The sequence below is a fragment of the Haliotis rufescens genome, unplaced genomic scaffold (assembly GCF_023055435.1).
Source record: "Haliotis rufescens isolate VD_foot unplaced genomic scaffold, xgHalRufe1.0.p SCAF_18, whole genome shotgun sequence".
In the NCBI taxonomy this organism is placed as follows: domain Eukaryota; kingdom Metazoa; phylum Mollusca; class Gastropoda; order Lepetellida; family Haliotidae; genus Haliotis; species Haliotis rufescens.
This window is the reverse complement of record NW_025963868.1, coordinates 30,704,505-30,729,270: the sequence shown is the minus strand read 5'-3', so window position 1 is coordinate 30,729,270 and position 24,766 is coordinate 30,704,505. Positions and strand designations below refer to the sequence as shown.

General features: G+C 39.1%; 1 protein-coding gene across 1 annotated transcript in view; it reads left to right on the top strand.

Annotated features, from left to right (window-relative positions):
- The window catches only part of LOC124115526, a 71,626-nt gene that overhangs the window by 10,059 nt on the left and 36,801 nt on the right, over nt 1-24,766 (top strand). The window contains exon 2 of the mRNA XM_048398580.1: nt 16,357-16,790. Coding sequence (XP_048254537.1) covers nt 16,457-16,790 — 334 coding nt within the window. The 5' untranslated portion in view covers nt 16,357-16,456. The remainder of the gene's footprint in view (nt 1-16,356; nt 16,791-24,766) is intronic.

The following is a 24,766-nucleotide window of genomic DNA, read 5'->3' as shown; positions in this document are numbered from 1 at the left end:
AGAATAAACAACAAGAATTAATATTTGTACCCACATCCTCCGACGTTGGTAAATATCTAAGAGGTTGGAAGATGGATATTAATTCCAACATGGATGTTAACGATATTAAGCCCATCATATGGAGTAAAATTAACAAGGAGTTAGATGATTTACATAGTATAAAATACCAGCTGACGATTAAAATGTTATTGAGTAAAAGTAACACAGACGATAGCACCGAATATACCGAACCATATTTCCGAAGCAATCAAGAATCCGAATCCGACACTATAAACGCATCATTAGATACATCAATTCAGAGGATACAGGAAACTTTAGAACGCTGGACTAATAGAGGTTCGGGTTGGGGTGTGGATAAAATCGATAGTTTATATTTAGATATAGCAAATTATATGCCCTTCAAAGGTGGATCTTATATAGATTTACCCCCGCATTATAAGAAGAAAAAACCCACAATTAGCGTAAAAAATAAATCCGATGACTGTTTAAGAATGATGATAAGATCTGCATTGTTCCCCGTAGATTCTAAAATTGCAAATAGACCTTCTAGCTATCCCCAAAACGATGGACTCAACTTCGATGGTATAGAAGAACCAATATCACAAATTGATAAGGTGGAAAAGCAAAATAATTTAGCTATAAATGTTTTCGGACATTCTAAAGGAATTGTTGTACACAGGATAAGCTCCGCTCCGGAACATATCCCCAGAATCAATTCATTTCTGATCGAAAAAGATGGTAAATATCAATATACGTGGATAAAGAGTTTAAACAGGCTATTATACGATCAAACTAAAGATAAGGGAAAGAAATATTTCTTCGAAAGATGCCAACATGGGTACAGCAGACAAGATCTATTAGAAGTGCATAAAGAAGACTGTAGAGGTGTTGGACAGACCGCTATCAGGATCGATATGCCTAAAGAGGGAAAAAATATATTAAAATTTGAACATTATTGTAATCAAATGCCAGTACTGTACGTAATTTACGCCGACTTTGAAGCGCTTATCAAACCCATAGAAAATACCAACCATAATAATCAAGATAGTAGTTTTACGTACACAACTCAAGAACATATTCCTTGTGGGTTTGGATATATAGTTGTAAGGTATGATGGGAAAACAAACACTCCCCGTGATTTACAGAGGTCCCGATGCAACGGGAAAGTTCCTAGAATATCTACATCAGAATAATCAGGGAAAAATTATCATGTAAGAAACCCATGTGTATGAGGAGGGATGATTGGAGGGCCCAAGAAGAAGTCAACGAGTTGTCACGTTTGTAATAAACCCCTGGATGGGGATTCCATAAGAGATCATTGGCAGGTCACGGGTAACTATCGGGGGGCCGCTCATAACGAGTGTAACTTGAAACTAAAAATGAATTCTCAAACAATACCCATCCCCGTTGTGTTTCATAACCTTAACGTCGCTATATAAGTGCAATAATCTTGGACGCGACGTTAAACCCAATTTCACCTCACCTTTCATAACCTTAGGGGATACGATTCACATCTCATCATGCAAGCTATCTCAAAGACCGACGGCGGTTTAACGTGCATTCCTAATAATATGGAAAAATACATACCGTTCTCGTTGACTAAACCTATACATTATAGGGACAAGGATGGGAAATCTAGAATAAAGCAAAGTAATGGGCTTAGATTCATAGACTCCGTACAGTTTCTGTTATCTTCCCTGGACAATTTAGCTAATGCGAACAATCCCGATGACTTTGCGATAACAAATCAATATACTGATAGGTTAACGCGTCATTTGTTGTTGAGAAAAGGTGTATATCCTTACGAATATATGGATGATTGGTCTACATTGAAGAAACTGAATTACCATTCCCTCGAATCATTCTATAGTAACTTAACAGAATCTAAACTAACAGATGCCGATTATGAACACGCTCTGACAGTCTGGGATAAATTAGGTTGTAAGAATTTAGGCGATTATCACGATCTGTACTTAAAAACTTATGTACTGTTACTCGCCGATATATTCGAGATATTTAGAAGGACATGTTTAAAACAATACGGCTTGGACCCGGCATAGTACTATTCCAGTCCCGGACTATCGTGGGATGCATTGTTGAAGAAGACCGGCGTAGAACTAAAACCACTCACAGATTACGATATGCACTTGTTTATTGAGAAAGGATTAAGAGGTGGTATATCGATGGCGGCGAAAAGGTATTCTAAGGCTAATAATAAATTAGTGGAAGGATACGATCCGAGTAAACCTGACACGCATATATTATATCTCGACGCTAACAATTTATACGGATGGGCTATGATTCAACCTTTACCTAGTGGTTTTGAGTGGGTCGATGAGAATGATATCGAAAGTGAATGATATCCATAATATCAATGTGAATGATGTGAATTAAGGGTACATACCAGAAGTTGACCTGGAATATCCAAGTTCCTTACATAAAGATCATAACAGTTATCCGCTAGCTCCCGAAAGATTAATGGTTAATAAAGATTGGATGTCGGAATATCAACGCTCCTTGATGGGTAATAGTAGGTTAGCTAATGTAGAAAAACTCGCACCAAATTTGATGGATAAGACAAAATATAAAGTTCACTACAGAAATCTCCAGTTGTATCTATCGTTAGGTATGAAACTTAAGAAAATACACAGAGTTCTAAAGTTTGATCAAAGCCCTTGGATGGAGCCCTATATAAGGTTGAACACAGATTTAAGAAAGATAGCTACCAGCGATTTCGAAAAGAATCTGTATAAGCTCATGAATAACTCAGTATTTGGTAAAACTATGGAGAATCTAAGGAAGCGTGTTGATGTTAAATTAGTCAGATCTAATGAGGAAGAAAGACTCAGGAAACTTATATCCAGTCCGGCTTTTAACAGAAGCAAGATATTCGATAACGACTTAGCCGCGCTGCATATGCAGAAGAATAATATAAAATTCAACAGACCGGTGTATGTCGGTATTAGTATTCTCGACTTGTCAAAACCCTTAATGTATGACTTTTCTTACAACGAACTTAAGAAGCAATACAGCGATAGATGCGAGGTGTTATATACCGACACAGATTCTTTGTTGATTGAAACCGAGGATGTGTATAAAGATATGGCAGAAAAAATAGATATGTATGACACGAGCGATTACCCAAAAGATAATCCACTGCAAAGCGTAGTAAATAAAAAGGTGTTAGGTAAGATGAAGAATGAATGTGCTGGGACCCCTATAGCGGAGTATGTCGGATTAAGACCTAAGATGTATTCTATAAAGTAGTCCGATAATGGGGAGATAAGAAAAGCTAAGGGCGTTAAGAAGTATGTTGTAAAAAAGCATATCAAACACGAACAGTATAAAGAATCATTATTCAACGGTAGAACGTTCAAACACGAGAAGAACTCTTTAAGAAGTTACAATCATAGGATATATAGATTAAGAATGAACAAGACATAATTAGCCCCCTTAGATACAAAGAGATGGATTGATAATGATGGTGTAACTACCTATGCTTATGGTTATGGTGGTAATACCGTACTGTCGGGAACTATGAACAACTCTTTTCGTACAAATGCCCTACCCGGTCCATCTTGAAGATAATAAAGAATAGGCTCTCCTTCTTTTGTAACCAATCGACTAATGTTATACGTCTTAAGGGACCATATGGGATCGGTTGCGCGACGTAGGCCTCCTTCGAGTTCACCGGGCTGGTATAAATATCTTACCCTTACTCTATCCGGAAGTTTTCGTTCTTTGCCTCTCCTCGGTGCTGAAGATTCGGAAGTCACGGATTTCATTTTAATAGCATCGGATGGTTTCTTCCCTATTAATCTTGTTACTTCATTATTCAGCGCTGATACAACAGCTGATAATCATGTCACCCATTCGGTTGATCTCAATCGTTCCGATTTCATTTCGATCCCATACTGATAGCCAAACAAACGTTCCGCTAATGTCCTGTTAAATCTTTCAACGATAGCTTGACTGCGGTGGGCCTCTCTTTCACCACGCCTGATTTCGACATCGTGCTTTGTTAACAGTTTAGTTACCGATCCCATAAACTCGCTACCGGGATCTACTTGAAGTAGCTTAGGCCATTTTAATGGCCCGTGTTTATATATGTGACTCAGTGCATTAGCTACTTCTGTTTAATCTTTCGAGATTAATGGCTCAGCCTCTTTGTATCGACTAGTCACATCCACTACTGTTAAAGCGTATTTATACGTTTTGCGTTTTACCTTATCATGAGGGAAGAAACAAGAGGTCAGCCTGATGAACTTCATTTGTTGTAAAAATATCAAACTTCTTCCTCGGTATATAACGCGTTGCCGGTAAATATATTTGCCACATCGCTTTTTTTCTTTAACCAATCCTTGGCCACATCTTTAGATACCTTAGCTGCGGTGGCTAATTTTTTTATTGCTCCTATACCTTTCCAATATCCTCGTGGGCTATAGTAAATTTTATTCATTATTAATTAATATTGATATTTCTTTTAAAACGACTTTCGTTGAATCACATCATAATTTTTATACTAATAGAAGCAATGATTGGCCCCAGGTATTGGTGAGCTAGACCCAATTTAACTTAATCTTATGACTGTCATTGAATCGCATCATCATTTTGGCATAAAAAATGCCACCTGTAGTAGCAGTATAGGTATATGAATCTGGCTCCAGTGGAGTTGCGGCAGAACCCCTATTACCTATACTACTCATACTGATATTTGGTGCTTTTGAGGTGGCAGAGGGGCTCAAAATGTATGTGCAAATATCTGTCATGCACACATTGTTCGAATTGAAACCCATAACATTGTGAGTGCGTAGTTAAGATACAATCACGAATCATGTTTCTCTAGGAGTTACCTCCCTTATGCTAATCGTACTGTATGTTTACTCCTTTGCCCTGACACGTCAATTATTCACGCTGTACAAAGTCCTCACATCTCGCTACACGGAAAACCAGGTCAACATTCACGCCTGCCCCCTTGATAACAGTGATAACAGTGATAACGTGTTAAGGATAATAATTTATAGTTAAGTTTTATAGTTTTAGAAAATATTTTCATTACGAATCATGCATTTCATATGTACACATGTCACTATACGTGTGAGACAAACATTTGGTTTCTTTAAAAACAAGGTCAAGCATGTCCTGCTTGACTGTATTGATTTTTCCATCACAAGGGATAAATATTTCAGTGTTAAAACAGACAAGGCCCTTTTTAATGACGTTAATTATCGTTTAATATTATGCTTTTTAAAAGAAATAGAACTTGTTCATATATTTTGATGTATTTAGGATATTATTTTATAAATTGGTAGTGCTTATTTATAACTGAGATTGTTAGTGGCTGTACCCTTGAGGGGGTTGAAGTAGCGCAAAATTATTGTCCCCCTAAGAGGGTATGTAAGTCCCACATCATTCGCAGTATTTTTATGCTTGCCAGAATTTTAAAGAGTAGTATTTTCGTAATTTTAACTTCAGGCTTAACTGGTATACAATCACCAGTGACTGAGGGGATGATATAAATCCTGCCAGGGTTCATGCAGGAAGCATGGGCACTGTAAGTCCCCATGGTCCCTGGTATGGTGATCTACTTTTAGTTACTGACGATCTCAAGCCCTTTTTCATATTGTGATGTCAACTCATTCTTTCTTCTTTTAAATGTGCCTCGACTAGTTTTAAATCTAATCTGTGATATGCTAGTTAGCGTACTGTCCTTCGATGACAGGTTTTTGTAAAGTTTGAACATATGCATTATTAATGACCAACTTCTCGTCACGATATGGCTGAATAATTGCCGATGTGACGTTAAATGTTAACAAACTCACTCACTCTTTAAAAACAATGTTTATGTCCAACTCATTTCACAGCGTTTGTCCCCCTCTTATCATAATGCCAGACTAACAAGGACATATTTAGTGTACAGATGTACAGTTACGAATGGTTTAATCATTAGCCTTAGCATAAGGCCCTGTAAAAAGGGTGATAAGGTATCTTTTAAAACTGACATCAAACAAAAACAACACCAAATAAAGCATGGTAGGCACGGCATGCAATAATGCTACCAATACTCACCACTATTACTGCAAATATTCTACCTTTGGAAAGTTGCCATGACTCGCCGAACCGAGAGCTTAGAGCAGCAAGCCCAAAGTCACATAGTGGATGACCGTAGTCCTTCTCTTAGACTTGTTTGCCCTAGAGAAATTACTTGTGACGCAGCTGTGCTCTGTCTCTCAAATCACACTTTACCTTTGGCGCAAGTTCACGATGCGCATAAGGAGCCTGTAACCAGGTTAGAAACCAGCCTACCCTGGATGGGTGAACAGTGTCACGAGGCGGAGGATGCAGGATATAGTTTATTCTAGTGCTGTGGAGGAGCTTACCCCCGCTATTTACACACAAAAAGCACTAGGAACGACGCATCGCTGAGAGGAGCTTGGCTATACGCGGCGTAAACACAGTTATATTTAACACTGTTTTGCAGTAATAAGAGATACTTCAAAATCGTCTTGCTATTCTGAGACTAAGTCACGTTTCGTAATGCAGATAACCCATGACATTTGTTCATTTTGTTTTTAAAAGAGCTTAAAATGTTTAGGGGAAATACATATCTGATTTTGCTGAAGTTAACCCCTCTATATTTTGTAAGAATGAACTACTGCGCATTGAGCGATTATCTCCTTTAGCTATAGGCGCAGTAAAGAGTTTTATCACGCGCTGACCTTGCAATGCTGTACATGTTATCTTATTCAAGCTGTATCACTGAGCGTGAGTGATTATCTCCCTTACCCGAACAGCTCTGTTGTTTCAAATAGTTTACTGAATGTAATGTACAAAATTAACGGTTTCCGTATACTTCCATAAGGAAACCCCGCAGTGATGCAGGTCTTAGATGTTCACCACTTTGGTGAAACCAACGATCACGGGTTTTGTGCTGACAATAAAATCGCGGCGAACCGGGATTCAAACACACTGTCAAAGGTTTCTGGCGTGCCCAAGGTACACAACTCTGTATAGCAAATTACAGCGCCTTAGGCGACCTTTCCCCAATACACAATTTTACGAAACAATCATGCAACAGATGTTTTAGATGACGAAACAGTGGCAATATTACATAATCACAAACAACAAAATACATGCACTATAAACGACAATTGAAAAACAAAGGTACATTCAACATACAAAGGAGCTACATTATAACAATTTTATTTTTAAATCAAGTGTATTATAATGATATGGAAACAACATGAGAATTGAGAAAAAAACATGGTAATGTTGTACATACAAGGAATTTGTTTCGAATTGTTGATATGATCACAGATGTTTCTGGATAATTGTTGGTAGAATCATTAAAAACTGTTCCTTTACACAGAGTGTACCAAATTCTGTATCATTATTGAGAAGTATTTGTGATTCTCTTTCTTGGTTTTGAGTAAGGTTGCTCATCTTCTGAGAAACACATATTTCAGAGAGACGTTGTTCCAATGGGGTGGTTGTTTTTGTATACCTACCAATTTTTCAATTTTTCGTTTGTGATTACTTAAACGAAGTTTTGAGAAAAGTGACCTATGACCTGTCTTTTTACAATATGTAAGATAATTCCCAATATTTATAGATGACTTGAGTGATTTCTTAATTTGCTGTTAGATTAATAGGAATCCCTGAATGAATGCATGAATTTTTATATTTGAACTGAAGTTTATTTACAGTGGAGTCATAATATTTTTGTGTTTACTATTTTAAAAGTTTGTTTTATTTGACCCAACCAGCATGTATTGATATTTGCTGCAAAAGCATGTTCTAGATTGACATTTGTTGTGTTATCTATATGTGACTTGCAATCAATTTATTCTTTTTATTGGTACTATTAGTGGGTATATATCAAGTTCTGCCTGCCAGGTCCAGTTTTCTTGACTGGACTTTCCTTGTGCTGACTATTTAAAAACACTGTTTCTTTTATTGTGCTTTCCAAAGATTCTTACATTAATAGCAACCAATTTCTACTTTACACCAATTCTCTCCTCCCATAGCTTACACTTCCTTCCTCTGCACATAGAATTATATTGGGGGAGCAATTGATGCTCTGCAGCAATCTCTACTTGTTTTAGACTGGGGACTCGGTGTCCGGAGCTCGTACAGCGCATAAAGTCAGTGTCGACGGGTTTATGCTTGTCTGTTATTATCACTGTGTGACGGGTTGAATTTGGGAACGAACAGTTACTTACTTACGTAAATTACTGTAGGAGATTTAACGTGAACACACAGCATGCTGAAGAAACTGACATTGGTAGCTACACGTTCCAGTAACCACAGCACCGCCCACCAGCAATGCCCTGAAACACAGCATGCTGCAGAAACTGACATCGGTAGCAACACGTTCCACTAATCACAGCTCCGCCCAGCAGCAATGCCCTGAAACACAGCATGCTGCAGAAACTGACATCGGTAGCTACACGTTCCACTAATCACAGCACCGCCCATCAGTAATGTCCTGACACACAGCATGCTGCAGAAACTGACATTGGTAGCTACACGTTCCACTAATCGCAGCACCGCCCAGCAACAATGCCCTGAAACACAGCTTGCTGCAGAAACTGACATTGGTAGCTACACGTTCCACTAATCGCAGCACCGCCCAGCAACAATGCCCTGACACACAGCATGCTGCAGGAGCTGTTCACTTGACAAAAACAATATGGCGGCGACATGCGGATCTATAAAACATGTAGGCTGAGAGTATATTGATTTTTTGCTTTTCATTTTCAATATTTCATGAATGTAAACTCATGTAATTAGGAAGTATGTGTAAAACTGTTTATGCTGCATTGTCGAGTGATTGCTTCGTGCAACAACACATGTAGAATAGCGATTTATAAATGTTCCAAGGCAGAGGATACGTTGTTAAGTATTATATAGCTGTGTTGAGGTGCATGTAGGTACATATAACTTTCACCTCAAGTAAAACGACAATTTATGTAAATGCATGTTTTGAATTTTGGATGTGTACATGCTGTAAAAATGTATTCTATGATGCAATCAATCTGAAAATAAACCAGTTTATTAATTCTATATGAACGTTTGTTACAAAGTTTGTTGGTATAAAAATAGTGTCAGCCGTATCGGTGAATGTGTGTGTGTGTGTGTGTGTGCGTTTGTGTGTGTGTGTGTGTGTGTGTGTGAGAGAGAGAGAGAGAGAGAGAGAGAGAGAGAGAGAGAGAGAGAGAGAAAGAGAGAGAGAGAGAAAGAGAGATAAAGTGTTGTGGGCTTTATCTTGGTTGTATCACGGTGTGTGAGATGGATGGGGGAGGCACTGGATGTAACGCAGGTGAATGCCACAAACTCGGTCTGGAACCATACTCTTTGTCAAACTGAGATTCTAACCCCGATCACAGGATTCCAGAGAGTCGTCTCACGTTATCTGTCCCGCCTCCGTGGTCCATTGGTAGAAAACACAAAGGGGGAATAGATCAATATTTAATTGACAATAAATTCTTTATGTGTTAAAACAATGTAAAAATACCCCCAAATCCCCCAAACGGTTGTGATAATCTAAACTATATTTTTTTCTCTCTCTTTTTTAACGAATTAACAGTGCCAGTCCTTTTCAATTGTGATATAACGCTGAAAGGCGTTTGAGTTCCAGTCACTGTGTCGTTTTATCAGCACTTGTGTCATGCCGATATTCAAAGCAGAAGTACAACCTCCCCTCGGAAGGAATGTCCACTGTAATCTTGAGGTGAACCCACATGCCGCTCGCACACGGCGCAACGCCTTGACAAACATGTCGTGAGTCACACAGTCAACCTGAGCTGTGTCCAAGAATGAGAACACATGGCATGTCGCCGGTACGTGCACTTTATCACTATACCATGTGACGTCACGAATACACAACTGCTTGTCAGGTCTTGGATTTTCCACATTGGCGGGCAACAGAGTCGATTTTCTTAAAAATGTGGAAACCCCACCAGACAGGCTGACCAGAAAGCTATATTGAACGGTGAGGTCAGTTCTAATTATTGACGTATCTTCAGAAGAATAGCAGGCGTGATCAGTAACTTCTGCGCTGGTAGTTTACCTTCTAATCTCATGATTTACCACAATATAAGATTGGCGCAAGTTGACGAAGCGCATAGTGAGACGGTAACCTGTAGTAGCAGTATAGGTATATGAATCTGGCTCCAGTGGAGTTGCGGCAGAACCCCTATTACCTATACTACTCATACTGATATTTGGTGCTTTTGGAGGTGGCAGAGGGGCTCAAAATGTATCTGTAAATATCTGTCATGCACACATTGTTCAAATTGAAACCCATAAAGTTGTGAGTGTGTAGCTTAGGTACAATCATGAATCATTTTTCTCTAGGAGAGTTACCTCCCTTATGTTTAGCGTACTGTATGGCCTCCTCCTTTGGCCTGACACGTCAATCATTCACGCTGTACAAAGTCCTCACATCTCGCTACATGAAAAACCAGGTCAACATTCACGCCTGCCCCCTTGATAACAGCGATAACGTGTTAAGGATAATAATTTATAGTTAAGTTTTATAGTTTTAGAAAATATTTTCTTAATGATTCATGCATTTCATATGTACACATGTCATTATACGTGTGAAACAAACATATGGCTTCTTTAAAAACAATGTTTACGTCTAACTCATTACTCAAATCATAGAGTTCGTCCCCCTTTTATCATAATGCCCGACTAACAAGGACATATTTAGTGTACAGATGTACAGTTAGGAATGGTTTAACCTTTAGCCAGCTGATTTGTTTAGCATAAGGCCCTGTAAAAAGGGTGATAAGGGATCTTTTAAAACTGACATCAAACAAGAACAACACCAAATAAAGCATGGTAGGCACGGCGTGCAATAATGGTACCAATACTCACCACTATTACTGCAAATATTCTACCTTTGGAAAGTTGCCATGACTCGTCGAACAGGGAGCTGAGAGCAACGAGCCCAAACTCACATAGAGGGTGACCGTTCTCATACACTTGTTTGCCCTAGAGAAATTACTTGTGCCGCCGCTGGGCTCCGTCTCTCATATCACACTTTTCCTTTGGCGCAAGTTGACGATGCGCATAAGGAGCCTCTAACCAGCTTAGGTACCAGTCCATCCTGAATTGCGGAGGATGCAGGATATAGTTTATTCTAGTGCTGTGCCCCGCTATTTACATACAAGAAAGCACTAGGAACGAGACATCGCTGAGAGGAGCTTGGATATACGCGGCGTAAACACAGCTATATTTAACACTGTTTTTTCCAGCGTCTTGTTCTTCCCCGCCCTGAAGGCAGGGAAGTATATGTGAACCGTTACTTTTGTAGCATGTATGTCGACATGTTGATTTATTTGAAATTTCAAGCCACGCATTTACCGAAACGAAACATACAAATCATGTGCGTGGAATGTTGATGCTATTCTTTTGCAGCAATAAGAGATACTTCAAAATCGTCTTGCTATTCTGAGACTTAGTGGCGTTTCGTAATGCAGATAACCCATGACATTTATTCATTTTGTATTTAAAAGAGCTAAAAATGTTTAGGGAAATATATATCTCATTTTGCTAAAGTTTACCGGTCTATATTTTGTAAGAGTAAACTATTGCGCATTGAGCGATTGTCTCCTTCAGCTATAGGCGTAGTATAGAGCTTTATCACGCGCTGACCTAGCAATACTGTGTGTTATCTTATTCAAGCTGTATCACTGAGCGTGAGTGATTATCTCCCTTACCCGAACAGCTCTGTTGTGCACTACCTTTGCAATGTATCGTATGTTATTCCGACAGCCAACGAGAGAGGTTACAGGGAGGTATTTAGGTCAAGCCTGTCCAGTCACTCAATCTTTCAACTTCACATTGCTGTTGCAACACATTAGTACAACACGATTAAATACCAGACTTCTATGAACTATAACTTTGTTCAATAAAAAAACATGTAAAACAACGGGTTTGATATGAGAAATTTGTAATTACTTGTCTTCATTATCACATGTATGACCCTTGCTAGGCATAGTTGAGCACAGTATTGTTTGAAATAGTTCACTGTATGTAATGTACAAAATTAACGGTTTCCGTATACTTCCAAATGTTTTATACCATTTCTTGCGGTGGTTTACGGTTCTGCATTGTTTATTGCTTTGACAGTTTTCTTCCGGCAGAGATTATACACCTGTATATGTTCTTTGCTTTTGGATACATAAGAAATCAACAGGTTCGTATGTAGTATGCAATTATTTACCTAAATGTTAATATAGTTGCACGATATCTTCACGATGTTTGAGTTGAACACAGTTAAATTTTTCTAAATATACTTCAAATCTAAACCGGAAGCAATCACAACTCAAACACAGTTAACCAAACGGAACGATACACAAGAGTTAGTGAGGGAGCTGGGTTCAACGCCTTTTAGAATAGTATGCAGTGTCAGGTTGATGTGTGAGGGAACCCCGAAGTGATGCAGGTCTTAGACGTTCACCACTTTGGTGAAACCAACGATCACGGGTTTTGTGCTGACAATAAAATCGCGGCAAACCTGGATTCAAACACACTGTCATGGGTTTCTGGCGTTCCCAAGGTACACAACTCTGTATAGCAAATTACAGCGCCTTAGGCGACCTTCCCCCACACACAACTTTAAGAAACAATCATGCAACAGATGTTTTAGATGACGAAACACTGGCAATATTACACAATCACAAACGACAAAATACATGCACCATAAACGACAATTGAAAAACAAAGGTACATTCAACATACAAAGGAGGGACATTATAACAATTTTATTTCAAAACGAGTGTATTATAATGATATGGAAATAAAACAGAGTTAGTTTTTACACTAAAAGTGATCAAAACCTAGAATGCTTTCGGGGAATTAGCCACGGGATCAACACACCTTCAAAGACAAACAGAGAGAGGTTCTCAGGCAAAGCAGGAAAGACTAACAGTCGATTTCCCCCTATATTTATACCTGAGACCTCCTTTGTTAATCTGAAGGCAAGTCTACACGTGCATGTCCACTTTGAAATTCGAGACTTTGGACTAATAAAGACTGGACATGTTATACAATTTTGTATGATGGGTTTGGTCTGTTAATAGCCAAAGCAGACGGTCAGTTTGGAAAGTTGAGTAATAGAAGATTATAAATACCGATAGAATCACTCAGCTCGTGCCAGAGTTTTGCGTTTTCAATTTTCTAGTTTGGTCAGTTGACGCTAAATAGCTGATAACGGTACACTGGTAAGTGCCAAACGCGCTGACCACTACCAGTTGTTATTCAACATGTAATTAAAGTTTCGCCCACCGACCTGATTGTGGCGGCGTAAATCTGAAGTGCCAGATGTTGTTATGCAATTTCTTATCGCTAGTATGTACCAACAGCTCTTAAATGGTTAACCGACAACTTATGAATTGAAGGCGAATTTCACAAAAAGTTGAATGAAATATAGCAATTTTAGCACTGTTACAGAAACAACATAAGAATTGAGCAAAACCATGGTAATGTTGTATATACAAGGAATGTGTTTGTAATTGTTGATATGATTACAGATGTTTCTGGATAACTGTTGGTAAAATCATTAAGAGCAGAGTGTACCAAATTCTTTATCATGATTGAGAATTATTTGTGATTCTCTTTCTTGGTTTTGCGTAAGGTTGCTCATCTTCTGAGACATTACATATTTCACAGAGACGTTGTTCAAATGGGGTTGGTGTTTTTGTATATTTACCAATTTTTCAAATTTTAGTTTGTGATTATTTTAACGAAATGAGAAAAGTGACTTATGACCTTTTTTTTAAAAATATGAAAGATAATTCTCAATATTTATAGATGACTTGACCAAACTGTGTGTTCTTAACTAGCTGTTAGATAAAAAGGAATCCCCTATGGAATGCGCGATTTTTTAAATATTTGAACTAAAGTTTATTTACAGTGGAGTCATTATATTTTTTTGTGTTTACTATTTTAAAAGTTTGTTTTATTTAAACCAGCCAACATTTTGACCAGAAATATTGATATTTGCTGCAAATGCATGTTAAAGAATGATATTTGTTGTGTTAATTATATATGACTTGTAATCAGCTTATGTTTTTTATTGGTACTATTAGTGGGTATATATCAAGTTCTGCCTGACAGGCCCAGTTTTCTTGCCTGGTCTTTCCTTGTGCTGACCATTCAAAGACACTGTTTCTTTTATTGTGCTTTCAAAAGATAACTACATTAATAACAAACAATTTGTACTTTACGCCAATTCTCTCCTCCCTCAGCTTACACGTACTTCCTCGGCATATAACATTATAATGCGGGGAACAATTGATGCTCTGCAGCAGTCTCTTCTTGTTTTAGACTGGGGGATCGGTGTCCGGAGCTCGTCCACACATTTCCCCATGATACAGCACATTAAGTCAGTGTTGGGTTGAATTTGAAAACGAATAGTTACTTACTTACATAAATTACTGTAGGAGCTTTCCGACTTTATGCGCATTTCACACACCCTAGAAACAAATAAGTATACGGTTCAGTGTGTATGCTATAACGTGAGTATGCTTGTTGTAAGAGGCGACTTACGGGATCGGGTGGTCAGACTTGGTTGATGCACATCATCGGATGCTCATGATGTCAATCACTGGATTGTCTGCTCCAGACTTAATTATTTACAGACCGCGAAATACTAACAAACAAAACAAATAATAAAAAGTAATATAGACAAGATGTTGGTGACTGCGACAACGAAATTAGCCCAGTAGCATCAGGAAACAAACTATGTTGGTCCCGTTGTTACAGAATGGCGAAATCAGTAAAAATAACCAAAGGAACAATTTCTTTTTACTCACAAAGATCGCTGCATGTAGACTTATTTTTACAAAGTTTTACATGTATCTGTTATGGTTCTCACACACTGGGCACGTAATGGATACAAGTGAAAACGGATCAGTTTGTGTCAGGTCAAAACGCCCCATTATGACCTCATGTCCACAGGGGCCAGGCGGAAGGAAGTCTCACCTTTTGCCATTGCTCTCACGCTTCAGGGCTCGTAGTGGATTCAAGTCAAAACGGACCAACACCAAAACGGACCGGTGTGAGTGACGTACAAACGCCAAATCAACCAACATTTCAAAAAGAGGACATTGTGGCAGTGCATGAAAGTTACTCCACCAATGTTTGCATGTAGGCAATTGGCGTGGGTAAAATTGACCAAGCAACCAATCAAGTAATGCCTATTTTAATATCAACTAGCGCGATTTTTTCATGTAGTTGTTGTGGGAAATTTGTTTTGACATTACATATTGTTTCTTGACTAATATGATACATGAAAAAAACTTGAAAAAGGTTTCTCATATCTTTTCAATTTACACTTGCATCAAACTAAGTACACATCAGAAACTGTAATGGACAATCTATATCCCCAAAGCACATATTTCTTTCATTAAATAGGATAAAAAGGCACTTAATAATTCCCAGGCGAGTCTAAAATTAACCATCCCTTACTCTCTTTATTTGGCGCAGACGAATGCATTTCCTTTGATTATATTTGGAAAAACCAAAAGAAATATTATGACTAAGAATGTGAGATCAATTTATAAATAGTTTCTATCATAACATACTTTTGTGAATACATAGAGGTTATCACGACGGTGTTTTGGAATGGTAAACAACTTGTTTGGGGCGTAAAGTTTGACCATGGTTATTTATGGCTACTATATTGGTATGGGGTCAAAACGTATCTTCAGGTTTATTTTGGCGATAGAGACTCATTGAGTAAAGTTTGAAAACCATAATAAAACGGTTGTTCTTGAGCACCAGTGGGAAAGCACACAAATACATGTATACAACAGAGCGACAACCATGGCAAACATCAGTGACCCGCTTTGTCACAAGTTTGTGGTACTATAGTCAAACAGAAACATTACAGACATCATGGTGATATTGTTTTGTAATATAAATGTTCTATGAAATCAAGTAGTCAGTACCACAAGTTGAAAGGTTGTTTACTCATCTTGTTTTGTTTTGGTTTCACACTGGCAGATGATCCAAGGGAGACAACTTTCAAGGGCGGTAACTATGGATGATACTTCTTCTGTCATCCCAGGGCCATTGCTTTTTGTATTTTCACACGAGTGAAAGTACTGGTTTTTGTTTTCATGAAAAACAACAACCTTTATGACTGCATATGTCACACTCATTTATATAATAAATGTATTGTTTGCAGTTCAATTTTACTGAAAGCTAGCACCGATTTGACAAAATATCCAGGTGAGCTACAGTGCTGTGGTAGAGAATTCTTTTACTTGATACACTGATACTAAATGTAAGGTTGTCCTCCAGTCAGACACTGTACACGTCAGGACTTTTTTCTTGTAGGATGATGATGTGTTAGATGCCGACTTAGATTGAAGACACTGATGAAAAACAAGAAACAGTGAAGAATGTTCAAAGACTGAATCAGAACGATCGAGGCCAGATGGATGATAGTGACACAGAGTGTGGAGGATGTACACCAGCAGAGTGCCCTGGGTGTCACAATGATGGGGACACGTCATCAGACGGGGAAAACATGGAGCTTGCAGATATTCCCACGGACAACCCTCAAGCAACAACTGAAGGAGCAGGCAGTACTCCGGAGGATGCTGAAAGTAAAGATGGTGATGAAGAGAGTACTGACGAATTCTTGTTTGATGACATCACAGATGAGGAAGAGGGGGAAGGAATAGAAGACATGTCACAGCTTGGAGCAGGTACTGTAGCGGTCAAACTCCAGACTGTTCAACAAGAGTCATACCAACTTGTAGAGAAAGGTTTGTATGAAGCAATTTCAGTTTGCTTGTTGAGGATGCTGTTTTATAATCCCACCATGTCAGTGGCTGTTAAAGACAGCTAGGTGCTACCTGAGGAATTGAAGCATATGGACAGAAAAATATTTTCAAATAATGAGATAGATACTGATATTTTGAAATCCTACTTTATTACTGAAATAAACATGTGTTTCCAAAAGAGAAACACATCACCACAGAACAATCATACTAAGGTGTATCTCCCAGATAGTCCCGTCACTACACTTTGTATCACAACGAGGGGCGGTCGGGAAGCCAAGTGGTTAAAGCGTTTGATCGTCATGCCGAAGACCCAGGTTCGATTCCCGACATGGGTGCAATGTGTGAAGCCCATTTCCGGTGTCTCCCACCTTGATATTGCTGGAATATTGCTCAAAGCGATGTAAAACAATACTCAGCCACTTACTGTATCACAACGTGTTCAGTGCATTTACTACTGCATTAACATTTTCAAGTAATTACAATAGTTTGCATATTTGTTTCGACAAAATCTTATGGAGCCTTGCACAATCCTTTATCCAAATGTTAAACTAACTATAACTGTTTGTCAGCACGGCCAGGGTGGTGAAAATAAACCTATTGGGGATTTGGTATTGAGCTACAGCTGCAAAACCAGATTTTGTTAAATGAGTCTAAACATGTTTTACTTAAAAACACCTTGTAACAATGTAATTTTAATGGCAGCCAATGTCTTTTGCAGCAATATTTTGTTTGAAATTGAATCGGAGATAATTTATATTTTAGATATATTTTTCAAATAGCTAAGATCCAACTGTGACATGCGTGTTCTTTAGTGGATACCACGACACTAGCACAACATATTTTGAGATGTTGTCAACAACCACATGGAGAAATAGCGTCAGCACGACAGCAGGGGACACAACTCCAACCAGCTTCAGTTGGTGATGTTGATCAGACAACAATCCAGGCACAACTGTCCTCAGCTACATCTTGTGTAGCTACTAACACAACCAGTCCACAGGACCCGACAACAGCAGCCCTGACACCAGCGTCCACATTATCCCTTCTACCCAGAATACCAGGATCTGTTGTATCAGATATACACTCGTCCGGGCTACCCATGGTACCAGTGACTGATTCTCCTGTAGGTGAGTGCAGATAAACATGGACATGACTAATTGCTCAAATATCTAATACCAATAACATGGTGTTTTCAAATGACTTTCCTTTTTTAAGGCTAATAGGCTCTGACAGTATTTCCTTAATTATTTTACAGGGATGGCATTAACCCTATACAACCACTATACAAGGACTAGCTCTGCTCAATTGCAGGTTTGCCACTTTTGAGAATAACTGAAACAAGAAAGTCACCATTTACGAAACCATTTAGAGGTTATCACGCGAGTATGTTTGGGGATGGTAAATATCCTGCATTAGGAAAAAACATTGTCCTTAGCGAGCCTTGGCGAGCTAAACACATAGTGTTTATTTCTAATACAGGATATTCACGACCCACAAGCGTGATAACCTCTTTATCATATTATGTCATTCTTTAATTCTGTGCTCGAAAATCGCTTTCCCTGTCTCACAAGCATTACAGAAACATTGCGAGTTTACCTGGAATGCGAGCATTAATATTTATTACGTCACGCGGTAAGTGATGTGACAGTCGGACAGTGACAGAAGCCAATATAGTTCCAACTGAAATCTGTTCCTATACAGTGGCGAAGCATCATATACGCAAAACAACAATTGTTTTTACTTGCCTTTCACTGGCAATCAATCGGTCTCTCCGCTAGAGTAACTGCCCTTTGTCAAAGGGAAGCTACTCTAACCCTAGTCTATGAGACGTCACGGCCACGTTCAGACGTTGTGGACAATCGGCCTATCCTGTCATAACGTAAAGAAGAACACTCAAATGTACTCACAGCGACAAAACGAAACAAGGTAACAATCCAAACAATTTCGGCCAAATCCAACTATTTTAATTTGTGGCAAAGGTGTCAAGCCGCAGAGGTCTACATGCACATATACGGCTACTGATCCCGCTTGGCTAGGCCTAGTGCCCCCGCAAAGTTGTTTGGAAAGTTGCCAAAAGATGCCTTAGCTACGTTACAGTTAGACACTGATTTTCAGTATATTAGACTGATTTATTGATAATGATAGCAATTATCCCTGTAATTTATCTAGATTCCTTTTGGTTAATTCTGACTCGATCGCCGAATGACAAGGGCGAGGCCATGTTTGTTTATAAACACTGAAAGTAGTCCCTGATCGACCTTTGATATTTGCATCTCTATCTGCATGTGACCCCAATGGATATCGTTTTTATCCGTTGGCTTTATCCTGCCGTCAAACCTACTCATTATATGATAAAACAACTTATATGCCGTAGCAGTTCGATATCTGTCTATGACAGTTGTCAGTTTTCAGTATCACGAGAGACATCTAATTTCAAATATGGAAAACAACCCTGAAAGCTTAAGTTACATGGTTTCTATTACAGTCGCCCAGTACAACCTTATCCAACTACGGCAGCAGTTTGGAGATGTGACAGTCCAGGGCGCCAGGAATCTAAACATTGGCGGAACGCAGAACGTTGGTACAACCCAGACCCGTCCGGAGGAAGAGGAGAAGCCACTGACTGCTGCACAGAAGATCAGGAGTAAGTTATCTGCTGTACTTGTTCCCACAAGGATCGATCAGCTGAAGGCGTTTTGAATAAATGCTGTCTGTAATAATCTTCATATTCGTTCCAACTCACTATACTGATATGACTATAATTTACATCGAGTTTTGTGATGAACCTAGCAAAGCCACTGAAGTATTATTTCTTGATTTCTGTTACATTTCACATTATGTTACCTCCCTTCAGGACCACATACAAATTGCAGCCTGTCCATATGCTTTTGTCGTCTAAATCACTTAGATCAAATGTAAGGTTGTTAGGAGGTATTTGTATCTAGTGATACAACATATCCAGTAGAAATTGATAAAATATCTATGGCAACGCCTAAGTACCTGAAAGATAATATCAACAAATACATATGAGTCAGAATTTCCGCTCGAATTGACAATGTGAAAACTAGGTAATTTGGCCAAGACGTTTACCTCAGGCTTCAGGTATATAAGTGATTGGATATCAGTCAATGACCCTTTCACTGATTTAACAAACTGAACTATAAATAAGGGAGACCAGTCAGACCGTCTGGGCTGTTTTTCGTATTTAGATCTATGAATCAATATGCTGAGTGAAACAACACCTCCCCATAAGATTTGTATGACAAGGGGAATGACTTCAACTTTCAATAGTAAAATTTCCCTTTATGTCTAACAGGATACATACCCTCACCTACTTGCAAGGACCTACTTGCAGTGTTTCAATTTAAACAATTTGAAGGTGGCACAATCGATTCAAGAGGTTCTGTGCACACTATTGATTGTATATCGACAGTATTCAACATTCACTGGATGTATTTAGTATTTTGATATGTTCCTGATTTTTTTACAGTCATTGTTGACAGGATTTTATTTCATATAAAGTTTGTAAATATTGTAGTCACAATATGGATGCAGTATTGTTAAAATGTTAATTCGCTCACTCACTGACACATTTCGAAACCAGGGATCTCAGAGTCAAACTGAATGTGAATGATAATTCCCACACTTTTTTTCCTTTAATTGAGGTCAAATTAAAATATGGCAGATTGTATACTTTTACACATATATAGCTTATAGATATATCAAATGTCCCTTGTTTTCACAGAAAGAACGGAATCAAGGATTCAGTCAATGACTAAAGACATGGTGGAGACAGAAGCCCTCCAGAAAGTGACGGAGAAGCTGGACAGAGGAGCAACATGGGTGACAATTAAAGGAAGGCCAGGAGAGGGGAAGTCTACAATAGCCTACATGGCCCTCAAAGATCAGCACACTCAGGGGAGACAAGTGTATCAGGTGGTGTCACCAGAAGAGTTCAATGAGGTCATAACGACCAGCTCAAACCCTGTCATTATGTTAGATGACATATTCGGTGATCTAGAATTTGATGTAGCAGAATGGGCCAAGTGGAGACCAAGTCTACGACCTTTTGTGGATATGAAGGATCCAGACAAGACCACTGAACAGGACTCTAAAGATAAGTCCACTAAAAGTAAAAGAGAGAGAACAAAGGATGAGCAAACAATTCTGAAGAGAACAGCACCAAACAAAGGCAAAACGATCATTATCCTCGTAGGCCGTGACTATGTGCTGAAATCCTCACTGGCAGACTTGGGAAGGATGGCAGATTACATATCTTGTCCCCAGTATGTGGTGGAAGTTTCCTCACAGAGAGACTCTAGTGAACGAAAGGAGATATGGCATGTTCATGCCAAAATAAAAAACATAGACTTTGACGAGTCAACCGTATCTCGGATATGTCAATCTGACTGTCCACACGGCTTTCCCCACGTGTGTAAAATGTTTGTCACAACATATGAAAAGGATCAGACTCAGCTTCCAGTAGATAAGTTTTTTCAAGCGCCTCTAGCATTCCTCAAACAGACCCTAGATAAATTCCTTAAAGATGAGACAAAGGTTTCCCTGTTCAAGGCTTTGATTAAAAGGGATGGAAAGATTAGTGGACAAGAGTTGGAAGAGGAGGATGCCCATGGATACAAATACATAACAGCTGCTGATGATTTGGTTGGATCTTACCTCAAGAAGGAAGATGACACATACATGTTTGACCATCCCTCTATATATGACTGTGTCGCTTTAATTCTCAGTACAAAACAATCAAAGTTTGTCATCGATTTTTGTAGTTTGTCATTCATCCATCAGCGACTTCGTCTTAAAGCCTCCGCAAGACCAAGAGAAAAAGTTCCTGGTGAGACAGGTCTTGTTGCAAACATCTCATGGATCTATGCTAAACATCTAGCAAGAAGATTTGCATCTGAAATTTCAAGGAGACATTTGTTGCATGTCTTATCGCACCAGGCATGTTGTAATCCAGAGTTTATAGACTTGCTAATGGGCTGCCTGAAGACACAGTGTCACATGTCTGTATCTGATATTCTCCGACTAGCTGATAAATCTTCAAAACAGTCATTTTGTGAATTAATTTCTAGCAGCAAGTCACATCATCTCATCAAATTTATTATGGAGAAAGAAAACAGAACATTCATCCCGAGTGAACTGAGAGACATTTTACTTGGGGTGTGCATGAATGCTGCTTGCAGTGTACTGACCTATATCAGTGATAACAAGCGGCTTGAGATAGATGCTAGATATAGTTGGAAGAAAACGCCGCTTATGTTAGCAGCAGAAACTAAAGACAGTGTGTTTGTTAATCAGATCCTGTCCCTTCACCCTGACCTGAATGCAAGAGACCATAAAGGTCGAAGTGACTTTGAATACCTTTGCGCAAATGGTCTTACATCAGCTGTGGAACAAGTAATCAACATGGGCGTGGATGTTAATGAGCAGTATTCACCAGTTTACCCACGACGACATTACAAACCCCCTCTATACCTTGCCATAGAAAATGGTCATGTTAGGGTGGTGGAACTGCTGCTACAAAAAGGATGTGATATAGATAAACAGAGAGGTCTTGAATGTGCAGTAAGGAGCCAGAACACGCATATGACGCGTTTTCTTTTAGACAGAGGAGCACAGGTTGGTGGTGATGCTTTGCACACTGCTTGTCGGTTGAAAAATTTGCGTATCATTAAGATGTTGTTTGAGGAGGGTGCTAAAGTTGACATGATTTCATTTTATGGAAATTCTCCTCTTCACGGTGCATGTGACCCTAATGCTGTCTTGTTTTTGTTGGAGAAAGGAGCTAACGTGAATGTCAAGAATATAATAGGTGAGACACCACTTCATAGAGCAGCATGGAATGGATATACAGAGTGTGTTGATCTGTTACTGAAGGCTGGAGCTAATGTGAATGTACAGAACAATACAGGTGACACACCACTTCATAGAGCAGCAAGGAATGGATCTACAGAGTGTGTTGATCTGTTACTGAAGGCCAGAGGTGATACGAATGTACAGAATAATACAGGTGACACACCATTTCATAAAGCAGCAAGGAATGGATATACAGAGTGTGTTGATCTGTTACTGAAGGCCGGAGGTGATACGAATGTACAGAATAATACAAGTGACACACCACTTCATACAGCAGCATGGGATGGATCTACACTAGAGTGTGTTGATGTGTTACTAAAGGCAGGAGCTAATGTCAATGAACCATACAGGTGACAGACCACTTCATCACGCAGCAGCAGAACGGTTCATATCTGCAGGGCTTGTTGATGCGTTACTAAAGGCTGGAGCTAATGTCAGTGTACAGAATAAAACAGGTGACACACCACTTCATACAGCAGTAAGAGAAACGTATGGATCTACACGGAGTTTTGATGCGTTACTGAAGGCCGGAGCTAATGTGAATGTACAGAATAATGCTGGAGACACACCACTTCATCAAGCAGCAAGAGCATGTTATGATACTTCAGAGAGAGTTAATGCGTTTCTGAAGGCTGCGGCTTATGTGAATGTACAGAATAATACAGGAGACACACCACTCCATCAAGCAGCAACAGCATGTTATGATACTTCAGAGAGAGTTAATGTGTTACTGAAGGCTGGGGCTCATGTGAATGTACAGAACAATACAGGTGACACATCAGTATTTCATTGACCAGGACATCAAAAATCTTATCAGAGATATGCCACTGTTATTAGAAATAACGCAGAGGTTATGGATGTCGCACAGTTTGTGATATTAGCAAACTCTTGTCCCTGTATCCTTTGTCTCACTTCGTAACTGTTGGTGTGAGGGGTTTATGCCGTTGATGGATTGTTGTATTTTGGTTAAACACCGCACTCAGCAATATCCAAGCTGTTTGATGGCGGTCTGTAAATAATCGAGACTGGATCAGACATTGTAGTGATGGACATCATGAGCATCGATCTCCGAAATAGGCGATCTTTTTCAATTCATCTTCCCTTCACTCACCCGGCTGGTGACTGACTCAGACGGTCCAACCTAAATTGACGGCGCATGTGGTACGAGCGGTACATGTTCATAGGACACCTCTAGACAGTTGACCAGTATAGCCTTCATCTCTAGCGGCAACGGTTACGCTGGTGTCTGAACAAAGATGTATCTATTGTCAGGTCCGGACATAGATGTTCGTGGTTCACTGGTACATTAGGGATGACCAGGACTGGTTATATCGTATAGTTAACCACTAAATAACCATTTCAAGCGAGACAGTGAGATCAGCTGATCGTTCATTCAAGGTCGCTTTGTTGATGGTTTGCAATCGGTACTGAAAGTGATTGCCTTTGATGTTTGAATCTTACATTTTTTAGAAATGAAGTAGATCTTCATTGTATACATACCCATACCTATCATGGAGTATCGCCCATCACGCTACATCATAAGCATTCATTTCAGTTCAGCGGTAAGGTGATGCGGTACGCGAAATGTGAAGGTCTTATGCAACGTAATTGATAGTTGCCTAAATGTTGTGAATTTCGCCAGCAGTACATGTATGTATTTGTCAGGTATATAACTGAGAGAAGTGTGACATGTTTGAAAGAAAATGCAAAATAAAACAGGCACTGACGAATAATGTCATCAGCTAGATAGCATAATACAATGTTCACTTTAAAGAAATGAAAATCGCGGAAATCAATTTTGATACTTCAGGGTTAGTTGGTGCATGTTGCATAACAAAAATATTATGGATGAATGATGGCTGTATTGGATTGCCAAATACTACCGTAATTATATTTCTATATGATTAATAAAGGAGGTAGGGGCAGGGCCAAAAAGAGTTTATAACTTGGACAGTTAAGATCCCCACGGTATAACCATGTGTAGAATTGCTGAGTAGAATGAGAGGAATGCAGGTTCTTGCCTTCCATTATGTGCACATTCTTCGCCAGTAAATAGATTGTTGGATGCATATGCAGCAACAATT